Below are 16,087 nucleotides of genomic sequence, written 5' to 3' on the forward strand. Positions count from 1 at the left end.
CAGCGGAGGCCTTGTTGAGGAGGGCTTGGAAACTTAAGGACTCTGAGGAAACCAAAACAATTTACATAAGAAGAAATATGTCACAAGATGAGCGAATGAAAATGAAGGAGCTTGTAACTGAAGTGAAGGAGAGGAATGACGAAAGAACAGAGGAGGAAAAGACCAAGTTTTTTTGGAGGATGAGAAATGGGAGGCTAAAGAAGTGGTGGATAAAACAGACGGAATAGGCATTACATGGAAGAATGAGACTAGGAATGGAATAAAAGTGACTTACACGAACATAGATGGATTTCTGTCTAAGAGGCTAGAATGTATGGATTACCTAAGAAATAACGAACCGGACATAATGTGTGTAGTGGAAACAAAGCTAAGGCCGAAATAAAGCTAGACTGGTTTGTTGTAAAACACTACAAAGTATGGAGAAATGATAGAAAAAATAAAGGTGGTGGTATAATGGTTCTTACTAAGGAAGATCTGATAGTGAAGGAGGTGAACTATAGTAAGAGAAATGAGGAAGTGATAAGTATGCTTATAACAGATGGCAAGAGGGACATTAATATTATAACAGTATACATACCACCCAGAACCAGTGCTTGGGAATATGAACAGTACCAAATGGTGATGAGAAATACTCTAGACAGAATGAAGCAAGAACTCATCAGAAAGGATAGAGTGATGATAGTTGGAGACTTTAATTGCAAAGAAATAGTGTGGGAAGACTATGAAGTGGTGAACGGTGGTGAGTGGGCAGAAGAATTGTTAAAGGTAGCAACAAATAACTTGATGACACAGTGGGTGAGATCACCAACAAGGTGCAGGGGACAAGATGTTGCAGCAAGGTTGGATTTGGTATTTACCAGGAATCTCTCTAAAAAGGAAATTGAACATGAAAGTCCCTTGGGAAAAGCGATCATGATGTCCTAAGCTTTGAGCTGGATACGAATTAAGCACGAATAAGATTGTGGAACACAGAGAGGAAAAATTAAATTATACTAGGGAAAATTATAACCATATAAGGGAGTTCTTTCATGAAATTGACTGGTCCGTGGTATACCAGGAAAGGGATATGCAATTGAAATACGATAAATTTATGGATTTGTATAACTCTGCTGTGAAAAAGTTTGTGCCATATCACAGAAAGAGGACTTTAAATAATAAACAGTGGTTTAATAGAAATTGTGAAGAAGCAAAAAAGAACAAAGAAAAGGCATGGAAGAAACTTAAGAAAAACAGTGATGTATTATCAAGAGAAGTCTACAAAACAGCAAGGAATAGATATGTTGAAGTAAGGAGAACAGCACAGAAGGAATATGAACAGAGGGTGGTGGAAAACTGTGATAGTGACCCAAAATGTTTTACAAATTCATAAATGGAAAACTAAATAAAGGGAGGCAATAGAAAAGGTAAAAACGGGAAGAAGTATATGAAGATGCTGGAGATATAGCTGAAATTTTGAATGACAACTTTTGCAAAGTGTTTACAAAGGAGGAGCATTTTATGGGAGGAAGGCCTACGGAAATAAAGCAAATGCAGGACATCATGGTTACTAAGGAAGATGTAAGGAAAATTATAAGCAATCTGGATATTAATAAATCAATGGGGCCTGATGGCATATCTGGGAGGTTGCTAAATGAATGTAAGGATCAATTGTTGAACCCAGTATTTGATATTGTGGAAACCTCCATACGAACAGGATTAGTCCCGAAAGAGTGGAAAAGAGCTGACATTGTGCCTATATATAAGAATGGTAGTAGAATGGAACCACTAAATTATAGACCAGTATCGTTGACTAGTATATTGTGCAAGGTATGTGAAGAAGTAATTAAAGCTAAGTGGAGTGAGTATCTAGAAAGTGAAAACATTCTGAGTGAAAGGCAGTTTGGTTTCAGAAAAGGAAGATCGTGCGTATCCAATTTATTATGTTTTTATTCAAGAGTGACTGACATACTACAACATAGAGAGGATGGGTGGATGCTATCTACCTGGACTTGAGAAAGGCCTTTGATAAAGTACCACACAATAGACTGATGTGGAAACTAAAGATGATTGGAGGAGTAAATGATAAACTAGCAAAATGGATGGAAAATTACTTAATGGGAAGAGAAATGAGAACAGTGGTGAGAGGAAGGAAGTCCGAGTGGAAGAAGGTAACCAGTGGAGTTCCACAAGGGTCAGTGCTGGGTCCCATCATGTTTTTGATTTATGTTAATGATATGCCAGTAGGAATTGACAGTTACATGAACATGTTTGCGGACAATACTAAAATTATGAGGAGAGTAAAGAATGTGGAAGATTGTAACAAGTTACAGGAAGATCTTGATAAAATATATGAGTGGAGTAAGGAGTGGCAGATGGAATTTAATATAGACAAGACCCATGTTATGAAAATGGGAAGAAGTAGATACAGACCAAACAGGGATTACAGGCTGGGTGATGAGAAAATTAAAGAGACCAATGAGGAGAAAGACTTAGGAGTAACTGCAAAACACCTTGTCACCGGAGAAACACATTAACAAGATTTTTGGAAAACATACAACATGCTTCAAAATATTGGCCTTGCATTCCACTACCTAGATGAAGGAATGATGAAGAAGATATTATGTACCTTAATAAGACCCCAGTTAGAATATGCAGCATGTGTCTGGTCACTGCATATGAAGAAAAATGTGAAGAAGGTGGAAAGGGTACAGAGGCTGGCAACAAGGATGGTACCAGGACTCAGGGAGTTAGACTATGAGGAAAGACTGAGGAAGCTGGGGCTGACCACATTAGAAGAGAGAAGAACAAGAGGAGACATGATAACTATGTATAAATTGGTGAACAAGATTGACATACTGGACAGAAAGTTGATAAAGGTGACCACAAGTAATCATCTCTGAGGACATGGAAAAAAGCTAATAAAGGACATCTGTCTAAATGACGTGAGAAAATACAGTTTCCCGCATCGTAGCATTGATAGATAAGTGGAATAAACTGAGCAGTGATGTTGTTGATGCGGTGTGTGTCAATCAGATGAAAGAGAGATATGACAGGAATGGACAAGGAGACAGGTCACAGAGAGCTTAGCTCGGGCCCTGTAATACACAAATAGGTAAATACACACACATGCCCGGTAGCTCAGTGGTTAGAGCACTGGCTTCACAAGCCAGAGGACTGGGGTTCGATTCCCCGGCCAGGTGGAGATATTTGGGTGTGTCTCCTTTCACGTGTAGCCCTGTTCACCTAGCAGTGAGTAGGTACGGGATGTAAATCGAGGAGTTGTGACCTTGTTGTCTCGTTGTGTGGTGTGTGCCTGGTCTCAGGCCTATCCGAAGATTGGATATAATGAGCTCTGAGCTTGTTCCGTAGGGTAACGTCTGGCTGTCTCATGAGAGACTGCAGCAGATCAAACAGTGAAACACACACACACCGCGTAGTGTAGTGGTTAGCATGCTCAGCTCACAATTGAGAGGGTCCGGGTTCGAGTCCCGTAGACGGTGAGGCAAATGGGCAAGCCTCTTATTGTGTAGCCCCTGTTCACCTAGCAGTAAATAGGAACGGGATGTAACTCAAGGGGTTGTGGCCTCACTTTTTCAGTGTGTGGAGTGTGTTAAGGTCTCAGTCCTACCCAAAGATCGGTCAATGAGCTCTGAGGTCGCTCCATAATGGAGAAGACTGGCTGGGTGACCAGCAGGCGACCATGGTGGTGAATTACACACACACACACACACACACACACACACACACACACACACACACACACACACACACACACACTGTTGAGACTTGGAACAGTTTGAGTGAGGAAAAGGTGTTAGCAATGAGTGTGCATAGTTTTAAAGAAAAATTGGATAAGTGCAGATATGGAGACAGGGCCACAAGAGCGTAAAGCCCAGGCCTTGTAAAACCACAACTAGGTAAATACAACTAGGTAAATATACACACCTCTCTTCCTTGCGTGAAGAAAGAGCCCTTTTTTCATTCCTCCAAATCTCAAGATTCTTTGACAGCTGATCTTCCTTTGCTCTTAAAGATCTCTGCTGTTCTTCCACTTCCTGGATTCTGTGGAGAGGTGAGAGAAACAGTAGTAATAGCAGAAGAGAATACTGGTGATGATGAGGGAGGGAGGGAAATGAATGAAGGATGATGGTAAGATGATGATATTATTATAAGGATTTCTTGAATTATATGAGTTTACAATATACATTTTGGAATAACATGAGGTAAAAATTTACACAATTATTTGGCATAACAAGATGTCAAAAAAAAATGAGTTGTGCATGGCTGGTTCAAATTCGTGATGTGGCCACCAGATGTTCCCCACGAGCGTTGCCAACATGATGTTCCCACTTGCAGCGCTCAAAGCTCATTGTTACCTGCACACCACTCATGTTCGTATCTTTCTCCACTCTGTGTCTTACTACCTTAGTGCAATTTTCACCATGGCTACTCATAACTCGATTTACGCGTGTTTGATTTACGCGTTTTTGTTATAACGCGACCAAAAAAATATTATAATTAGTTTAATTTGTGTGATCGGTTTGCTTATATGCAATTTGGCCCAACCGCATTTTCAAACTGAGCGCCAGATGCAATTTCAAACTGCGCGTCAGAGAGTTCCGCAGCTGGCCGATAGGTGGGAGCTCCGCTCTTCTCGTGCCTCATTTGCAGTCTGCCAGCACTGAATACAGACGGAATCTCTTCAATCTGCCTATAATTCACCAAGATGGCCCCAAAACGTCCTTCATTTTCTTCTGCATGTAGGGTTATTTTTGATAAGTGGATTTTTGATAAAGTGGTAAAGCTCAGAGGAAGATGGTGACTGACTGTGGTGTGAGTGGTGAAGGCAGTGACGAAGTGAGTGTTGTATTTACATATTCTTTGTTTTGTTGTTTTCTCTTATTATTTCTTGCTTTTCCCTTTACTTTAAATACATTTCTAGTATTTACAATGGTAAATAATAAAATCATGTTAATTTTGTCAAATAAATAGAGTATTTTGTACAAATTTTTTTGGACCACATCCCACATCTCCCCTATTATCTATTGTTTCATATCAGAATTACTTTTTTGTTTTACGTGAATTTTGATATACACATCTATCGCGTAAATCGAGTTACCTGTACTTGCATAATCTGAGAAATCCTTACATCATTATTACTATTATTATCAAGTTAATTCAAATGCTACTACAAGTAGTTGTTGACTTACCACTGTTCAACTTTATGACCACAACTATGTCATCTTTATACAAACTTGTAAAAAAAGTAACAATACACTAATAAAAAAAAGTGGCTAAACATTAATGATAGCACAAATCTGATAAAATTAAAATTATTATCTAATAAAATGAAATAATGAACAAAGAAAATGTTTCTAAAATTCTGTATGGCTTAAAGATAAAGATGACTACAATATAATTAGCCAACATGATATAATTATGGTAGTTTAATATGGCCAACTTATGACTGATTTGCTGTAAGCAAATGCGGTTATAAGTTGATGACTACCTGTACAACTAAAAACACTAGTATTACCATTATCACTACTTCTACTACTACTAATAGTACTATTATACCTAGTTTTTTTATGCAAGAAGGGAAAACTGGCCAAGGACATGAGAGAGAGAGAGAGAGAGAGAGAGAGAGAGAGAGAGAGAGAGAGAGAGAGAGAGAGAGAGAGAGAGAGAGAGAGATACCTAATTAGTTGCCAGTCGCCTTGCAGACCCGAGAAACTAAGCCAAAAACAAGGGATGTCTTGAAACCTCCCTCTTAAATGAAGTCAAGTCATAAGGATTTGGAAATACAGAAGCAGGTAGGGAGTTCCAGAGTTTACCAGAGAATGATTGAGAGTATTAGTTAACTCTTGCATTAGAGAGTTGGACAGAACAGGAGTGAGAAGAAAGTCTTGTGCAGTGAGGCCACAGGAGAAGGGAGAGGCATGCAGTTAACAAAATCAGTTGAGCAGTTAGCATGAAAATAGTGATAGAAGATAGCAAGACATGCAACATTCTGGTGGTGAGAATGATGCTGAAGATAGTCAGAGGAGAGTTGCTGAAACAAGTTGATAAGACGAAAAGCTTTTAAATCCAATCTATCTAATAAAACTGAAAGTGAAATTGCTACTTCTACCAATAACACAAACACTAATATTATTTACTATACTACTACTACTACTAGTACCACTACCATTACCACCACTCACTGTGTCTCGAGATTCTCTATGACAGCTTTCAGTTCATTGATCTTCTCCTGATCCAAAACAATTTGTAGTAATTTTGCTGCCCCCACTTGGAAGATACTAGTGGACACCTGCTTGTCATACCGGGACACAGTACGGGAGTACCTGTGCATGTCTGTGGGAATGGGAAAGTGCATAAAAGTGGGGATAAAGTGGGGATGAAGTGAGAAGATTTCACATAAAGAAATATTCTCCCCACTACCCTCTCTTCTCTCTCTCTCTCTCTCTCTCTCTCACTTACTCACCCAAGTAGAAGACGGAGACATTAAAGGGCACAGCGTCATAATTTCCTGCTGTGCCAATGGGGACGTTGTGCAGTCCATAGTTTTGACACAGGAAGGACAGGATGGCAGGAGGCCCCTCTAGACAGTCCAGCATGTACGTCTCAAACCCGTACTTCCTGTAGGATGGGAGAGGAGGAGAGGTGTGTGTGTGTGTGTGTGTGTGTGTGTGTGTGTGTGTGTGTGTGTGTGTATTTACCTAGTTGTATTTACCTAGTTGTAGTTTTACAGGGCCTGGGCTTTATGCTCGTGTGGTCCCGTCTCCATATCTACACTTATCCAATTTTTCTTTAAAACTATGTACACTCTTTGCTGATACCACTTCCTCACTCAAACTGTTCCAAGTCTCAACACATCTTTGCGGGAAACTAAATTTTTTAACATCTCTCAGACATCGTCCTTCCTTAGTTTCTTACTATGCGATCTTGTGCTTCTAAAGTCATATTCTTCTCTCAGGATCAGTTTCTCATTATCCACTTCATCCATTCCGTTAATCAATTTATAAACTTGTATCAGATCCTCTCTCTTCTCTGCTCCAAGGTTGGTAGATCCATTGCCTTTAGTCTCTCCTCATATGCCATCCCTTTAAATTCTGGAACCATTCTAGTAGCCATTTTTGTAGTCTCTCTAATTTTCTTATGTGTTTCTTTTATGGGAGTCCACACAACTCCTGCATATTCCAATCTAGGTCTTATTTTAGTACTTATCAATTTCTTCATCATTTCCTTGTCCATATAGTGAAATGCTACTCCAATAGTGTGTGTGTGTGTGTGTGTATTTACCTAGTTGTATTTACCTAGTTGTAGTTTTACAGGGCCTGGGCTTTATGCTCGTGTGGCCCCGTCTCCATATCTACACTTATCCAATCTTACTTTAAAAGTATGCACACTCGTTGCAGACACTACTTCCTCATTTAAACTGTTCCACGTCTCAATACATCTCTGTGGGAAACTATATTTCTTAATATCTCTCAGACATCTTCCTTTTCTCAGCTTTTTACTATGCAATCTTGTGCTTCGGATGTCATATTCTTCTCTCAGGATCAATTTTTCATTATCCACTTGGTCCATTCCGTTGATCAATTTATAAACTTGTATCAGGTCTCCTCTCTCCCTTCTTTGTTCCAGGGTTGGTAGATTCATAGCCTTTAGTCTCTCCTCATATGTCATCTCTTCAAATTCTGGAACCATTCTTGTAGCTATTTTTTGTAGCCTCTCCAGTTTCCTTATGTGTTTCTTTTTATGAGTGGTCCACACTACTCCTGCATATTCCAATCTGGGTCTTATTATAGTACTTATCAATTTCTTCATCATTTCTTTGTCCATGTAGTGAAATGCTACTCCAATATTCCTTAGCAAATTATATGTTTCTCTAAAAAATTCTATCAATATGGCTTACTGGTTGATTGTTTTCTTCCATCGCCACTCCTAAGTCCTTTTCCTTTTTAACTTTCTCCAGTTCTACTCCATCTCCCATCTTATAGATTCCCACAGGTCGTCTTTCACTCTTTCCCATTTCCATGACATGGCTTTTGTTCACATTGAATTCCATTTCCCCACTTCTTACTCCATTCCCAGATCTTATTTAGGTCTTCTTGCAGTATTTCACAATCATCCTTTTGCTTTATAACTCTACACAGTTTCATATCATCTGCAAACAGATTTATGTAGCTGTTCACTCCTTCTGGCATGTCGTTAATATAAATGAGGAAAAGTATTGGTGCCAATACTGACCCCTGTGGCACTCCACTTTCTACTGCTCGCCACTTGGATTTCATATCTTTAACTACCGTCCTTATTTCTCTCCCCCTCAAATAATTTTCTATCCATCTCAATGTGCTTCCGCTCTTATATATGGGAACCACCTCAGCTCTTTTCCACTGCACTGGTACTGTTCCATTTTCTATTGAGCATTTTATGATGATGTATATAGGATTTGCTAGTTCTTCCCTACATTCTTAAAGTATTCTGCCTGAGACTTCATCTGGTCCCATTGCCTTCTCTTCGTCCAGTTCCTTCATTAACTCTTTTATTTCAAGCTTGGTTACTTTAATCTCTTTCATATAGATTGTCTCTCTATTACCCTGTGGCCTTTCAAATTTAGATTCCTTAGTAAAGACCTCCTGGAATTTTTTATTTAATAGTTCTGCCATACTTTTTGGGTCTTCCACCATCTCGTTCTCTCCTTTTAACCTTTCTATTGTTTCTTTTGCTTAATTTTTCCATTTATGAATCTGTAGAACAATTTTGGTTGCTCCTTACATTTTTCGACAATGTCTTTTTCGAAGTTCTTTTCCTCTTCTTTCCTCACCTGAACATATTCATTTCTCGCTGCTTTGAAGTTTTCCTCATTTGCTGGATTTCTATTTCTCCTCCACCTTTTCCATGCTCCATCTCTTTTCTCCTTTGCCCTAGCACACCTTGCATTAAACCAATCTTTCTTTCCTTTTCTTTAGGTCTATATTTCGGGACATATTCCCTGACTCCTGTTTTGTATATTTCCAAAAATAAGTTATATTTGTCTTGCATTGTCTCTGAGTTTTCCATCTCCTCCCAGTCTACGTTTTTAAAATAGTTCGTGAGATTCTCAATATCAGCCTTTCTGTAATTTAATCGGTCTCCTTTCTATGAATCGTCTCTATCTTCCTTTCCCTTTTCTATATCTATTTCTAATATTGCATGGTCACTCTTTCCCAATGGGCACTTATATCTTATATCATCATTCATTTGTATACCCCTTGTAAAAACTAGGTCCAATCTCGCCGCTCGTCGTTTCCTCTGAATCTTGTGCATTCCTTTACTCTCTGGTCCATCATATTGTCTATCATTAGGTTCAAGAATCTTTCTCCCCAGGCTTCTTCCCCCATACCACTTTCAGAATTTTCCCAGTCCACTTCTTTTCAGTTGAAATCTACTAATATCACTTTTCTCCTTTCTTTAACGATTCTCGTTAGACTCCTTATTGTGTCATCTATCATGTCTTTATATTCTTGATTGGTCCATGAATTTGTTTTTGGTGGCACATATGTTACAATGATTGTTAACTCTTTTTTATTAATATGCATCTTAATATACAATACTTCTTTTCCTTCCCACATTCCACTTGGTTTATCACTATCCCCTTCCTTAACATAATCATGACTCCTCCTTCTCCTTTACCCACTCTGTCTCTTCTCCATACATTATACCTATTATCCAAGTCTATTTTGATTGCCTTATTTAGTTTTGTTTCAACCAGGCATACAGTATCTGGATTTTCTTTCTTTATGTAATCTCTTAATTCTAGTTTACTTGATAAAACCTTGTCTATGTTCGTATACATCAGTTTTAGTCTTTTGCCTTTATCATTTTTAGTTAAACTTCCACTTTTTTCTCTTCCTTTTCATTTATATACCATTTCCTTATCCTGTCTCCTAGAATTCTCCAAAAAAATGCCTCCTTCTCCTCTTCTGACCTTTCATTATTCTTTTCCCTTACTGCTGCTGCCAGTTCATTGTATGTCTTTCTTTCTTCCTCATTTCTATTTTTCTTTATATAGATATCCTTGCAGCCTTCTGTTTCTCTAAGTTTTGTTGTTCTATATAATATTTCTTCTGTTGCTGCTTGTGATTTTAGTAGTATTTAAATGGTCTCGTTTTTCCTTCCTGATATGGTCTCATTCTGTTTGTTTCTTCTACTTCCTCTTCCAAGTTCTGCCTATCTTCGTCGTTTAGATTCTTCAGTAGGTCTTTGACTGATTTCATTTCTTCTTTTTCTCTTTTTGGTCTATATTTTATATTTTTTTTCTTTTATTCCGAATACTACTACACTCTTCTTTTTTTCTGCAATTTCTCTAACTAAATTTTCTTTTGTCTTGAGGACTCCTATCATTTTGCTTGTCATATTTTCTTCTTTTCTTTAAGTTGTTCTTGAATCACCTCCTGAAAATCAGCCTTATCTTTCTTATCTTGGACTCTCCATGCTTGTACTTCTTTTTAATTACGTTTGTACTCTTTCCTCTTCCTTGTTTACTAGATCTTTCAGCTTCTCTTTTTCTTTCTCGGCTTTACTGAGTCCTTCTTCCATCTGCTTTTTGTACTTAGCTACTTCCTTTTTAAGTTCTTCGTTTTCCGCTCTTAGCCTAGCTTCGTTTTCTTCCACTTTTTTTATCCTTTCTCTCAGTTTTATAAACTCTTTATCCTGTTCTTCATTCACTTTCATTTCCATATTCTCCTTTATCAATTTATCTAGTTTATATTCAATATTTAACACTCTCTTTAGTAGTGAAGTAGTCGTCATATCAAAGCCTTCAAATACACGCTCACCCTCACTAGCATAGTCATCATCAGCTTTCATTCCTTCTCTAATCTCATGTCTGCATTTTGATGGTATCTCTTTTTCACTCATCATTCCTTAATAATTGATTGCATGAAAAAAAATGAGTCCACACTACCTGCCCAGGCCACTGTAAAACTGTACAACAGGTATGTAGTGAAGATCAGCTGATTGTCGGAACGGCGCCAGTGCATCCTTCCTCGACCACGTCTCGTGTGTGTGGGTTATAGCAAGTTATGAGATTGTATAGGAGGTGATAGGTGGAGGTAGCAATGGGATAGACACTTATTAAAACACACACACAGTAGCATTTCACTATATGGATAAGGAAATGATGAAGAAATTGATAAGTACTAAAATAAGACCTAGATTGGAATATGCAGGAGTTGTGTGGACTCCCCATAAAAAGAAACACATAAGAAAATTAGAGACTACAAAAATGGCTACAAGAATGGTTCCAGAATTTAAAGGGATGGCATATGAGGAGAGACTAAAGGCAATGGATCTACCAACCTTGGAGCAGAGAAGAGAGACAGGGGATCTGATACAAGTTTATAAATTGATTAACGGAATGGATGAAGTGGATAATGAGAAACTGATCCTGAGAGAAGAATATGACTTTAGAAGCACAAGATCGCATAGTAAGAAACTAAGGAAGGGATGATGTCTGAGAGATGTTAAAAAATTCAGTTTCCCGCAAGATGTGTTGAGACTTGGAACAGTTTGAGTGAGGAAGTGGTATCAGCAAAGAGTGTACATAGTTTTAAAGAAAAATTGGATAAGTGTAGATATGGAGACAGGACCACACGAGCATAAAGCCCAGGCCCTGTAAAACTACAACTAGGTAAATACAACTAGGTAAATACACACACACACACACACACACACACACACACACACACACACACACACACACACACACACACACACACACACACACACACACACACACACACACACACAAGAAGCAGATGGAAAAAGGACTCGGTAAAGCCGAGAAAGAAAAAGAGAAGCTGAAAGATCTAGTAAACAAGGAAGAGGAAAGAGTACAGAACGTGATTAAAAAAGAAGTACAAGCATGGAGAGTCCAAGATAAGAAAGATAAGGCTGATTTTCAGGAGGTGATTCAAGAACAACTTAAGGAAAAAGAAGAAAATATGACAAACAAAATGATAGGAGTCCTCAAGACAAAAGAAAATTTAGTTAGAAAAATTGCAGAAAAAAAAAAGTGTAATCGTATTTGGAATAAAAGAAAAAAATATAAAATACAGACCAAAAAGAGAAAAAGAAGAAATGAAATCAGTCAAAGACCTACTGAAGCATCTAAACAGCAAAGATAGGCAGAACTTAGAAGAGAAGTAGAAGAAATAAACAGAATGGGACCATATCAAGAAGGAAAAACGAGACCAATTAAAATACTACTAAAATCACAAGCAGCAACAAAAGAAATATTATATAGAACAACAAAACTTAGAGAAACAGAAGGCTGCACGGATATCTATATAAAGAAAAATAGAAATGAGGAAGAAAGGAAGAGATACAACAAACTGGCAGCAACAGTAAGGAAAAAAAATAATGAAAGGTCAGAAGAGGAAAAAAAAAGGCATTTTTTTGGAGAATTCTAGGAGACAGGATAAGGAAATGGTATATAAACGAGAAGAAAGAGAAAAAAGTGGAACAAGTTTAACTAAAAATGATAAAGGCATGAGACTATAAATGATGTATACGAACATAGACAGGGTTTTATCAAGTACATTAGAATTAAGAGATTACATAAAGGAAGAAAATCCGAATATTGTATGCCTGGCTGAAACAAAACTAAATAAGGCAATCAAAATAGACTTGAAAAATAGGTATAACATATGGAGAAGAGACAGAGGAGGTAAAGGAGGAGGAGGAGTCATGATAATGTTAAGGAAGGAGTTAGTGATAAACCAAGTGGAATGTGGGGAAGGAAAAGCAGAAGTACTGTATGTTAAGATGCATATCAATAAAAAAGACTTAACAATCATTGTAACATATGTGCCACCAAAAAAACAAATTCACGGACCAATCAAGAATATAAAGACATGATAGATGACACAATAAGGAGTCTAACGAGAATTGTTAAAGAAAGAAGAAAAGTGATATTAGTAGATTTCAACTGTAAAGAAGTGGACTGGGAAAATTATGAAAGTGGTATGGGGGAAGAAGCCTGGGGAGAAAGATTCCTGAACCTAATGATAGACAATATGATGGACCAGAGAGTAAAGGAATGCACAAGATTCAGAGGAAACGACGAGCCGGCGAGATTGGACCTAGTTTTTACAAGGAGTATACAAATGAATGATGATATAAGATATAAGTACCCATTGGGAAAGAGTGACCATGTAATATTAGAAATGGATATAGAAGAGGGAAAGGAAGATAGAGACGATTCATACAAAGGAGACCGATTAAATTACGGAAAGGCTGGTATTGAGAATCTCAAGAACTATTTTAAAAACGTAAACTGGGAGGAGATGGAAAACTCAGAGACGATGCAAGAGAAGTATAACTTATTTTTGGAAATATACAAAACAGGAGTCAGGGAATATGTCCTGAAATATAGACTTAAAGATGGAAAGAAAAATTGGTTTAATGCGAGGTGTGCTAAGGCAAAGGAGAAAAGAGATGGAGCATGGAAAAGGTGGAGGAGAAATAGGAATCCAGTATATAAGGAAAATTTCAAGGCAGCAAGAAATGAATATGTTAAGGTGAGGAAGGAAGAAGAAAAGAACTATGAAAAGGACATTGTCGAAAAATGTCTGGAGCAACCAAAATTGTTCTATAGATTCATAAATGGAAAAATTAGGCATAAAGAAACAATAGAAAGGTTAAAAGGAGAGAACGGGATGGTGGAAGACCCAAAAAGTATGGCAGAACTATTAAATAATAAATTCCAGGAGGTCTTTACTAAGGAATCCAAATTTGAAAGGCCACACAGTAATAGATAGACAGTCTATATGAAAGAGATTAAAGTAACCAAGCTTAAAATAAGAGTTAATGAAGGAACTGGATGAAGAGAAGGCAATGGGACCGGATGAAGTCTCAGGCAGAATACTGAAAGAATGTAGGAAAAAACTAGCAAGTCCTATACAACATCATAAAATGCTCAATAGAAAATGGAACAGTACCAGTAGAATGGAAAAGAGCTGAGGTGGTTCCTATGTATAAGAGCAGAAGGAAGGAAGAACCTTTAAATTACAGACCAGTATCACTAATTAGTGTAATATGCAAGATGTGTGAAAGAATAATAAAGAAACAATGGATCGAGTTCCTTGAAGACAACAAATTAATATCAAATAGCCAATTTGGTTTTAGGAAAAGACGGTCTTGTGTAACTAATTTACTGAGTTTCTATTCTAGAATAGAATAAAGCATAAAGCCCAGGCCCTGTAAAACTACAACTAGGTAAACACACACACACACAGATATGGAGATGGGGCCACATGAGCGTAAAGCCCAGGCCCTGTAAAACTACAACTAGGTAAATACTAGGTAAATACACACACAGACACATACGACACAGTCGAGGACAGATGTGGTGCTGACGCTCCGAGCATCAGCTGATCCACACTACCTGTTGTTTGTATTTACAAAGGCCTGGGCTAGTGCGTGGAACTCGTTTTCAGAAATACATTGTTAGAAAAGCATGAGTAAGGAAGAGATTACATCTAAATGCAGGTATAAGACCAGGGAAAGAATGCAAGAAGAGGATGAATATGTTGATGAGGGAGAGGGGGCATTTGGAGGTTTTGATACGGCAAACACTACCCTACATAAGAGAGTGTTAACGATTGAAAGAAAACTGGATAAATGGATGAAGGAGAGTATAGGAATTAAAGAGAACAAAGAACAGGAAAAAGAGTTTCAGAACTTGAAAGAAAGGATAAAAAGAGTGGAAGAAAACGAAGCTAGGCTAAGAGCAGAAAATGAGGAACTTAAAAAGAAAGTATAGCTAAGTACAAGAAACAGATGGATGAAGGACTCGGTAAAGCCGAGAAAGAAAAAGAGGATCTGAAAGATCTAGTAAACTGTTACGAGAACGTGCTGAGTGGCTGTTGGAATAGTGCATGAATAGTTAATTATCTGCTCGGTACGGAGTAAACAAGTAATCGGAGTGTCAAGCGAGGCGACCATGACACTGAGGGCTGGACGCTGGGCAGTTCACCAACCACTACAGATGGGCTCACCACCACCTCTTGCCCTGTCCCTCGCCAAGGCCCACGTGTCGCTCACCACTGGCTTCCCTCGCTGTCTGCCGCCCTTACCATTCTGGCGGCCCTTCTTGTCACCGCGTGGACACAACACACACCACTCACCACCACAGAGCGGACTTTGGTGCTTCGTGTCAAGTGACTTGTGGTGTATTGTAAATAAACTCCAGTTACGGGAACATCCTGCTTTCACTTACTCACCACCATAATGTTACATAAACAAAGAAGAGGAAAAAGTACAGGACATGATTAAGAAAGAAGTACAAGCATGGAGAGTCCAAGATAAGAAAGACAAGGATAATTTTCAGGAGGTGATACAGGAACAGCTAAAAGAAAGAGATGAGAATATGCAAACAAAATGATAGGAGTCCTTAAGGAAAAAGAAAATCTAATAAGGGACTATGCAGAAAAGAAAAAGTGTAATCATATTTGGTCTGAAAGAAAAAAATATAAAATATAGACCAAGAAGGGAAAAAGAGGAAATGAAATCAGTCAAAGACCTACTAAAGAATCTAAATGACGAGGATAGACAGAACTTAGAGGAGGAGGTAGAAGAAATCCACAGAATGGGACCATATCAAGAAGGATCAGTGAAACCAATTAAGATACTACTAAAATCACAAGCAGCAACAGAAGAAATACTATACAGAACAACAAAACTCAGAGAAACAGAAGGTTGCAAGGATATATATATATATATATATATATATATATATATATATATATATATATATATATATATATATATATATATATATATATATATATATATATATATATATATATATATATATATATATATATATATATATATATATATATATATATATATAGAAATGAGGAAGGAAGGAAGAGACACAATGAACTGGTGGCAGAAGCACAGGAAAAAAATAATGAAAGGTCAGAGGAGGAGAAGGCATTTTTTTGGGAGAATTCTAGGAGACAGGATAAGGAAATGGTATATAAAAGAGAAGGAAGAAAAAAATAGAGCAAGTTTAACTAAAGGTGATAAGAGCAAGAGATTAAAAATGATGTAT

At 37.7% G+C, this 16,087-nt stretch overlaps 1 protein-coding gene across 1 annotated transcript in view; it reads right to left on the reverse strand.

The window, feature by feature from the left end:
- Window positions 1-16,087, reverse strand: part of LOC123514164 (structural maintenance of chromosomes protein 5-like) — a 138,526-nt gene that overhangs the window by 69,608 nt on the left and 52,831 nt on the right. Inside the window, exons 19-21 of the mRNA XM_045271814.1 lie at window positions 6,464-6,647; window positions 6,183-6,333; window positions 3,925-4,041 (exon numbers count right to left, since the gene is read on the reverse strand). Of these exons, the coding sequence (XP_045127749.1) occupies window positions 3,925-4,041; window positions 6,183-6,333; window positions 6,464-6,647 (452 nt within the window). The remainder of the gene's footprint in view (window positions 1-3,924; window positions 4,042-6,182; window positions 6,334-6,463; window positions 6,648-16,087) is intronic.

The sequence above is a fragment of the Portunus trituberculatus genome, chromosome 37 (genome assembly GCF_017591435.1).
Source record: "Portunus trituberculatus isolate SZX2019 chromosome 37, ASM1759143v1, whole genome shotgun sequence".
Taxonomy (NCBI): Eukaryota; Metazoa; Arthropoda; class Malacostraca; order Decapoda; family Portunidae; genus Portunus; species Portunus trituberculatus.